The sequence below is a fragment of the Bombina bombina genome, chromosome 3, assembly GCF_027579735.1.
Source record: "Bombina bombina isolate aBomBom1 chromosome 3, aBomBom1.pri, whole genome shotgun sequence".
NCBI classification, from domain to species: domain Eukaryota; kingdom Metazoa; phylum Chordata; class Amphibia; order Anura; family Bombinatoridae; genus Bombina; species Bombina bombina.
Genome location: NC_069501.1, coordinates 1,118,565,094 through 1,118,575,084, shown reverse-complemented (window position 1 = coordinate 1,118,575,084; position 9,991 = coordinate 1,118,565,094). Strand labels below are relative to the sequence as shown.

Sequence of the window (9,991 nt, the reverse complement as noted above, 5' to 3'; positions counted from 1 at the left end):
TGACAAGTGTAAATAAAGTTGTGTGATGCTCTTCAATATGAGAGCAAGATCGGATGGGTGGAGTGAGATGGGGGCCCTCAGGCCCCCCTCAAGGTTAGTGAGTCCTAGCGATGGGTGAGGGTGAAACTTAGCGACGACTTCATGCTGTCATTAGCAGTCAAAGGGTTAAATGGGATTTGATCACACTTGAGCAGCTGCACCTGATAAAGGGGCGTGTCCCTGAAATGCGTAGTAGCAGTGTTGTGAGTCTGGCCAGGCAAATGTCATTGTCTCATTTGGATTATTTTCATTTAAACTGTTTTATCTAACTTTTATATCAGTAGTTGTATTGTTTTTTACGATTGTACTATCTGTGTAGTCATATTGACATTTATACAGGTAGCCCTCAGTTTACGCCAGGGTTACGTTCCAGAAGGAATGATTGTAAATCAAAACCATTGAAAATTGAAACCCAGTTTATAATGTAAGTCAATGGAAAGTGAGGGAGTTAGGTTCCAGGCCCCTCTCAAAATTGTCATAAGTAACACCTAATACATTATTTTAAAAGCTTTGAAATGAAGACTTTAAATGCTAAACAGCATTATAAACCTAAAAAATAGATTGTATCATTATCAAACTAAGTTTAATGAACAAAAACATTTGCTAAACAGCACCTAATAAAATTATCACACAAACACAGACTGTATCATCATCAATCTAAGTTTAATGAACAAAAACATTTGCTAAACAGCACCTAATAAAATAATTACACAACAGACTGTATCATCATCAAACTAAGTTTAATGAACAAAAACGTTTTTTTACTTGCCTTTTTCTGCAAACAGTTCTCTGCATTGAGTCTGCAGCTAAGGGAAGTGGCTGCTAGATCTTGTTCCTTTGAAGGCTGATCCATTGATCACGTCTGGCTTGCTTGGCTTTGCATATCTTTGCTGCAACACAAGCGTACAGCTTCACCTACTGGCTATTTTAATGAATGTACTGCTTCTCAATGCTTTTCAATAGTGGTCAATGCTTTTCAATAGCAGTCACATGACTGAAAAAAAGGGCGTTATTCTGAAACGGCACAAATTGAACCGTTGTAAACCGATGGCCACCTGTATTTTGTTTTATGCCTACACATTGTTTAGGTTTGCAAAATATTTGTAACAATCCTGTTTGATATACTTTTCCATATTGCCCATAAATATATATTTATAAAACTTTTTTCTGAAATATTATTTTCTAAATTTAGCACTGATTTTTTGATGATATAATTGAGATATGTGCATAAGTTATATGTTTAGTTGTGACAAATAAAAATAAAAACATACTATGTTATGCATAAACCTTCTACTTAATATTGTAAAAAGTAAAACACAGATTTTATTTAATACTCTGAACTAACACATGAACTAACACATGAACTAACGCCCTCTAGTTGTGAAAAACTGTCAAAATGCATTCAGATAAGAGACGGCCTTTTAGGGCTAAGAAATTAACATATGACCTACCTAGGCTTAGTTTTCAATTAAGAATACCAATAGAACAAAGCAAAATTAATGAAACAAGTAAATTGGAAAGTTGTTTAAAATTACATGCCTATCTCAATCATGAAAGATTATTTTTGACTAGACTGTCCCTTTAATTACTTTGTAAACTACCCCTTTAATTGATGGGCTTTTTATCTCCCTTTAATATTAAATATTCCCATAATTTTATTGAAAAGGCTAAAATAATTTAAAGCACAGAAATAAAGAACAGATGAATAGATTCTTCTTGGGTTTTTTTAGCAATTATGTAGTTTACGGCAGGGACAGCGCCAAGGGAACCTGTTAGTACTGAAAAAAGGAGGAATTGTCTGAAATCATATCACTTTTTATTGAAAACTTATACTAAAACAAAGCAATAAGCATACATTAGGCAATATTAACTATCATTGTTAATAGCTAAAGATGGCATGCACTGGTAGAGTCATCACACAAGAGGGACTTTATCTTATTAGGTGACAAACACGTTGTAGAACACATTTAGCCAACCCTTGTCTCAACAGGAACAGTCTAGGTTTTTAATGTGTATTAATACACAGAAGCATCTCTGCCAGCCAATAGTTTAGTCTGCATCTCTCTCTGCCTGTTATGGTGTCAGAGAGAGAGTTGCTGCTCTCCATCCCCCTTCCACAAAACCACAGAACTTTTTTCAAGACTTTAAACAATATATTAACAAGCAGTGATGTAGCTACTTTTCTGCCAGTTGTTTAAAACCATTATAATATTTAGTGGTAATAAAGTTATTGCTCATAGCGCAATAGAGAAAGCCTATATTATTTGTGTTGCACGTGGAGCAGGAAAGTAAACAAAACATTTTTCCTTGGCGTTAGCTGGCTTGTAATTTATATATGTTCCCTAAATGCAAAGTTTTAATATGAGCTGTTAATACATTAAGACCCCGAGGAAATGTGGTGCGTTTTTTTGTGCTTGAGTACTAGCTTCACTCAAGAAAAAAAAAAGTAGCACAGCAAGATTAGTGCAGATATTTGGAGTTGAAAGTAAAAAGTGTGCTAGCAAAAGACTCAGGTGCGCTTACTTCAGGATATCGCGACTGCACCAACTCCTTCTGTCCATAGACTTCCATGGAGCTTGCTGAAGAAAGTCTTTTCAGTTATTGCTTGAACGCTAACCCAACACTATGCTATATCAACTGCGCTACAGCCAAAGGTGCATTAGGAAAACTTCATTCCTATGTTCTTTACTTAGAAGAAAATATTCTTTTTATTTTTAAATATATATTTCTATATATGTATATATCTGTACATTTTTTTGTGAAATATATATCTTTACCTACATATCCTTATGGATATATACAGATATAGACTTTTATATTGTATATACAGATATATGTATATAGAAATGTATATATTTAAAAATAAAAAGAACATTTTCCTGTAAGTGAAGAATATAGAAATATAGGAATATAGGAATGTGAAGTATGTCTATTCAAAGATAAATATACATTAAAACATATTAAAATTGATTTAAAATGATATTGCATGTTTCAAGGTGTTTGACTGAGAAGGGCTCAGAAGTGCATATATAGATAGATATAGATATGTATAGACTGTCTGCTATGGGCCTCCACCAGCAATTGGGCCCTTGTGCCACTGCACCTCCTGCACCAATTATAGTTGTGCCCCTGGTATGTGTGCACATACATATTTACACATATAAACACATAAATACAAATGTATACACATATATAGGCATGCATACATACACACATATACATATGTAGACATGCACACATATATATAATTGGAACCATATCCTTTTTTTAACCCTTTTAAAACCTTTTTATCAATATTAAAATTATATTTTTATTGAAAAGTGTATATAAATTGAGTGTAATAGTTTATTTTAATATTTTTTGGATGTGTTTTGTGAAACAAAACATGGGGCCCCGTGTGGCTCGCCAGAAACACAAGTTACGAAGCAGTGGTCTAAAGACAGCTGCTCCATAACCTGTCCAACTGCTCTGAGGCGGCGGACAGACATCACCGAAAATCAACCCGATCCAATACGATCGGATTGATTGATACCCCCTGCTTGCGGCCAGTTGGCTGCGAATCTGCAGGAGGTGGCATTGCAACAGCAGTTCACCAGAACTACTGGTGCAATGATAAAGGCAGAGAGCGTATGCTGTCGGCATTTATCGATGTGCAGCGGACATGATCTGCAATATTGGATCACGTCTGCTCGCACAATGCTCAATCGTCCCCCATGTCTCAAGTCATGCTAAATATTCTAGTGCAAATTCGACTTGAGCTCAACCTATAATTTTCAACTTATAGTAAGAGCACTATTTATGTTAGTGTGGTCAAGCTATACTGCTTATCGCATCCCACACTATCATTAGCACACCACATGTAATCTAGCCCTAACTGATTAATTAAGTGTGCATGGAATCATGAAAAGGTTCCAATCCTTTACATGCACAGTACTAATCATTGCACATGTGATACATTAATTTCATATAGAATCTTATTCCCCCTGCTTTGTCTAATCTTTTTACTGCAATAATACATGCAATGAATAACACAGCATTTTTTTTCTTCTTTTAACAGATTAGCAAATGAATCACCACTGGACATCAAAAGTAAATTGATTGAAATCTAACTGATCTAAACATTTGCATCAGATGGAAACGGGATGCCTGCACAGTTGGGGACATTATTACACATATGGGAATATACTGTCAAGACTTTAATCTCTTTAGTTTTTAGAAACTGGTGTAAAAGATACAAGGTTTAAACCATTCCTGCATATGACTCGACAATCCCAAAATGAGCACACCTTTGGTTCCAAGCAACACATGTTGCTCTGAACAGGGCAACATCAATGAAGCAAAAAATAACAACGAAAGTGAGACTGATCTAGGTGATTCCAATGCAAACCAAATTTTCCCAACTGGAAACATTCATGAACAATCTGGGGTACACAGCAGCAATGAGAAATCAGAAATCCTGGGTACATGGAAATCTGGTATAGAGACATTGTCCAGTGAAGGGCACAGGGCACCACTAGACTGCGGGGAGGGCGCACCAATTAGCGATGTATTAAGCGATACAAAGTTTCACTCATCAACAAACAAGGATTACATAACTACTGATGACAATTTGAAAACATTTTTGACTCAAGGACAAACTTATCTTAATTCCAAGACCAGCACATATGAAAGAAGCTCAGTACTTCCACTAAATAAAGCCAGTGAATCTTCTCTAAGTATTTATAGTAATAATTCAGTACCCGTGGCACAAGCTGATCGAGTTAAAGGCCTTTCCTTTTTAAAATCAGGTATTGTTTCACTTAAAACAGAACCTTTTATAAAAGAGCATCCTTCACCTCCACCAGCTATTGATTCACCATCCCGGCATGTGCCATATTTCCAAAATCCAAGCCACGGCATCAGGGCCTCTCCAGTTGATCATTTATTTGGATTATCCTCTCATTCACTAAATAATACCTCAGAGGAAAAAAAGATTGTATTTTATTCTAAGCTACCTACCTCAGATATCAAAGCCCCAGAATTTTCTATGGCTGAGGAAATTGTCTCAAACAAACAAAGCACAATACAACATTCTTCAAGCATTGATCACCACTCACGTTTAACTTACAAACCTCAGGTAATATGTAGCGTCTCAGAAGCACAATTGTATCAGGGTAAAGCAAGCAAAGTCTCAGAATTAACTGATTCAAAGTGTATGAATCAGTCTAAACATATCTCTCAGCAAAAAACAAATCACATATCACTGGTCGAGCTGCCTGGAGTGAAAAAAACGGAATCTGTCTCAGAAAGTAGAACTTCTCCTTTAATTTCAGAAAGTAGAACATCTCCTTTAATTTTTCCTCGTGGCCAGTCAGATGGCTTCCAATCAAATAAAATGTTAAAGCAAACTGACAAATTTGTATGTAGCAGTCCTAAAATGTCTAGTGTGAATTTAAGAATGGATGAATATGCAGCTATTGTATCAAACAATGAGAGTAAAACATATTGTTCTCAGGTTGGTGATCAACAAGACATCAATTCACAAGCAGTGGAATCATTAAAATACAAAGAAGGAAACACCAAGCCTGCTTTGAGAAAAACAGTGTCCCTTAGCGAGTCACTAGAGAATAAAACACATCTGTATAAAGACAGAGTTTCAGAGGAAGAGAATCTTTGTCAGGGAAGTGATAACACTTTTATTTCAAGCAGCTCTGTGATTTTTATGAAAGATAAAACTGCTTTAGCTGATAACAGAAAGACAGCTATTGGGAGAAAACATCAGACAGACATTTTAAAAGGCAATATAAAAGAGAGCCATAAAAATTCCACTGATAGCTTTTTATGTACTCCTATTCCCTCATGCCCACTGGCAGCACTAAATATTAATGATCAGCGCATTACCCCAACGAGCAGTTTGAAGGATCTCAATGCCGTTCAAGTTGACAGATTGTCACCTTCCTCAGTTCTACCTCCTATTGAGAGTACACAGTTGTTCAACATATCCCCTACAGCTACTAACAAGATGCTTTGTAACAGTGGAATTCCAAAACCAATACTAATACATTCCAAACCTTCCCTGGCAGATAAAGGCGACATGGAAATCAATTATAGTGAAAAAATTGAAGAGATGATTGAACCAGCTATCATTTTGCCTAAACCCAAGCCTGTGAGACCTAAAATTATCACATATATCAGGAGAAACCCTCAAGCAGTAGATAGAATCCCATTCGGACACATGGGTCTGCCATATGGAACTCCAACTTCTAATATTCCAGCTTCAAAGGAACAGGAGCTCTTAAGTAATGACATTAAAACATCCAATGTATTGCTAGATAAATACAAAACCGATATACAGAAGTCAAGGATATACAGTAGTAGTTTAATGGTATCTGGAATAAGGCCTCCTGGACATCATTTTGGAGACATAAGTGAGAAATCAATAGACGAGGTAAGACCTGTTTGACTCTGTAGTTTTAATTAATTAAGAGGCATTGTGTAACTGGATTATATATACCTTATGCATATGCATTTTATAGTTTTTCCTGCATTGCTATCATCAATTATTTATGAAATACAAACAACCATTGAGCAAGATGTAATAAAGCAACAACAAACTGTTACTGCATTATCTGTCCGGTTCACAAGGTCCTTTGTAGAATTTATCAAATTTTAAACTTCCATTGAGACAACTCATTGCAGTAGAGTACATAATAAAAAGACAATGCAATAACACATAGGGGCCAATTTACTAATGTGCGGACGTACAGTACATGATCCGCTGTAGTGGATCATGTTCGCCTCACATCGATAAATGCAGACAGCATACGCTGTCGGCATTTATAATTGCACAAGCATTTATAGTGAAATGTTTGTGCAATGCTGCCCCCTGCACATTCACGGCCAAACGGCCGCTAGCAGGGGGTGTCAATCAACCCGATTGTATCCGATTGGGCTGATTGCTTCCCGCCACCTCAGAGGTGGCGGGTGAGTTAAGGAGCAACGGTCTTATGACCGCTGCTTCTTAACTTCACAGTTCAGAATATTCCAGCACCAAGGTAACCCCTGATTAAGGGTTGCAGATATGCAGGTGTGCAAGCTGCCCAAGACCAGTACCTCAGTCTCCAGTAAATACAGGTTCCAAAAAGGAGGATAGCAGCACCACCAATATTAAAGTAAAAAGTATTTATTTAAGCCAACATAGTAAAGTGTCAGATGGACCTGAAGTGGAGTGGGTTGGAAGCAGCATTCGCTGCTTCATGAATCGACCCCTTAGTCTGAATTTCAAAGAAGCAGTAAAGAAAAATTCTGACAAATGTATTTTTTTCTCCCATTTTCCTGCCCCCTGTATCATGTGACAGACATCAGCCAATCACAGACTAGTATATGTATACCCTGTGAGCTTGTGCACATGCTCAGTAGGATCTTGTTCCCCAGAAAGTGTGAATATAAAAAGACTGTGCACAATTTGATAATGGAAGTAAATTGGAAAGTGTCTTAAAACTGCGTGCTCTATCTGAATCATACAAGTTTATTTTGACTTGAGTGTCTCTTTAAGCCTCATTTAGGGGCATTAATACATTTCTGCATGACAAAACAAGACAAATAAAGCACAAGATATTACTTAAAAAGTAAAAGTTTTATTCAAGTATTTTGAATTTGCAAATAACACAAATTTCAGTTTCTAGCACATTTAAATTGGTTTTCCTACATACAATACTATACATACATATAAAATAGAGTATAAAGTAAAACGCGTATATTAGATGCTATACTGTATTCATTAAAATGTTAGTTTTATTCTCTTTAACAATTGTGTTTTTTATCTTCTTTATATAAACATGTATGCATGGATACTAATTTAAATAGTAACAATTTAATATGTATATTATTTTCTATATGAAAAATATGTTTTGTGTGAGAAGAGATAGAGGTGATATAATAAAAACCTACAAAAGCCATGACAGAAAAGACATGACAAAAGAGATAATTTATCACAAAAGGTGCAATGCCAGAGCATGTTCTTAGGCTGGGGAGCACTAGCATCATTAGTAATTTGCAGAAGCATTGCTTAAGTGAGAGGGTGTTTGATTTATGGAATGGATGTCCAATAAAGGCCTAGTTTCAACTGACAACTCTACATTAAAGTCTATAGAGAATTTTTATGTTACTAACCTGTTTCCAAAGTTTACCACCTGGTTGGAAACTAGGCCATAGATGGTAATGACAAAGATTAAAAGTAAATTAGGAATGCAAGGTATATTCATAAGGTTTTCCTCGTAATTAATTGGGCTTACACTTCAGTAGCAAACATTGGCTGACTTGAAAGGTCTTATAGTTTAAATCAGACCCCAATAACTATGTGTAACAAACAGCAAACTGTTTTTGTGGCCAGACCATCGTCTTCAGCAGCGTCAGGTGGAATACTGTTATCTCAGAATATATTAACAAGCTGGAATCAATGGCTGAGAGGTCCAACTCACCATAAATCCTTACTGAGACACTGCAAGTTAAACACGATAACCAAGGAGAGAGGTTAGGGGTAAGAGAGGAAAGAGAGACAAACTATGTAGCTGAACTCTAGCACTTTAATCAGAACATACAAAGCAAAAGAACAAATAAGTAGAAAGTGACAAATGGAAATATACCTTGATAAAGTTTGATCTCGCTATCCAGACAAAAACTAACTTGCACAGGTATCTTTAATGCAGATCTTGTGAAAGCAGAAGAATCACACGCCTAGATTACGAGTTTTGCAGTAAGGTGAAAAAGCAGCGTTAACAGTTCCTAACACTGCTTTTTTACGCCCGCTGCTATTATGAGTCTTGCAGGTATAGTTGTACGCACACTTGTTTGGCCTTACCGCAAACCGACTTACGTAAAGTTTGTAAACCCTTTTTTCTATGGGACTTCCATAGCGCTGGTATTACGAGTTTGTCCTGGGAGGCCAAAAAGTGAGCGGTACAGCCTATCCCGTCAAGATTCCTAACGCATTTTAAAGTCAGTAGTTATGAGTTTTACACTACAAAGCTGTAGCATAAAACTCATAACTAAAGTGCTAAAAAGTACACTAACACCCATAAACTACCTATTAACCCCTAAACCGAGGCCCTCCCGCATCGCAAACACTAGCTAAATATTATTAACCCCAAATCTGCCACCCCTAACATCGCCGCCACCTACATTATACTTATTAACCCCTAATCTTCCGCTCCGGACATCGCCGCAACCTACATTATATTTATTAACCCCTATTCTGCTGCCCCCAAAATCGCTGCCACCTACTTACATTTATTAACCCCTAATCTGCCGTCCCCAACGTCGCCGCCACTATTCTAAATGTATTAACCCTCTAAACCTAAGCCTAACCCTAACCCTAACACCCCCTAACTTAAATATAATTTAAATAAATCTAAATAAAATTCCTATCATTGACTAAATTATTTCTATTTAAAACTAAATACTTACCTATAAAATAAACCCTAAGCTAGCTACAATATAACTAATAGTTACATTGTATCTAGCTTAGGGTTTATTTTTATTTTACAGGCAAGTTTGTATTTATTTTAACTAGGTAGAATATTTACTAAATAGTTATTAACCATTTAATAACTACCTAGCTAAAATAAATACAAATTTACCTGTAAAATAAAAGCTAACCTATGTTACAATAACACCTAACACTACACTACAAATAAATCAATTCCCTACATTAAATACAATTAAATAAATTTAATTCTCTAAATCACAAAAAAACACTAAATTACAGAAAATAAAAAACAAATTACAGATGTTTGAACTAATTACACCTAATCTAAGAGCCCTATCAAAATAAAAAAGCCCCCCAAAATAAAAGAAAAACCCTTTCCTAATCTGAACTGTCAATAGCCCTTAAAAGAGCCTTTTGTGGGGCAAAGAAATCAGCTCTTTTACCTGTAAAAAAAAATACACACAACCCTCCCAACAGTAAAACCCA

At 36.0% G+C, this 9,991-nt stretch overlaps 1 protein-coding gene across 1 annotated transcript in view; it reads left to right on the top strand.

The window, feature by feature from the left end:
- Positions 1-4,315: 4,315 nt before the first annotated feature.
- Positions 4,316-9,991, top strand: part of MTUS2 (microtubule associated scaffold protein 2) — a 754,499-nt gene continuing 748,823 nt past the window's right edge. Inside the window, exons 1-2 of the mRNA XM_053705569.1 lie at positions 4,316-5,513; positions 5,592-6,466. Coding sequence (XP_053561544.1) covers positions 4,316-5,513; positions 5,592-6,466 — 2,073 coding nt within the window. The remainder of the gene's footprint in view (positions 5,514-5,591; positions 6,467-9,991) is intronic.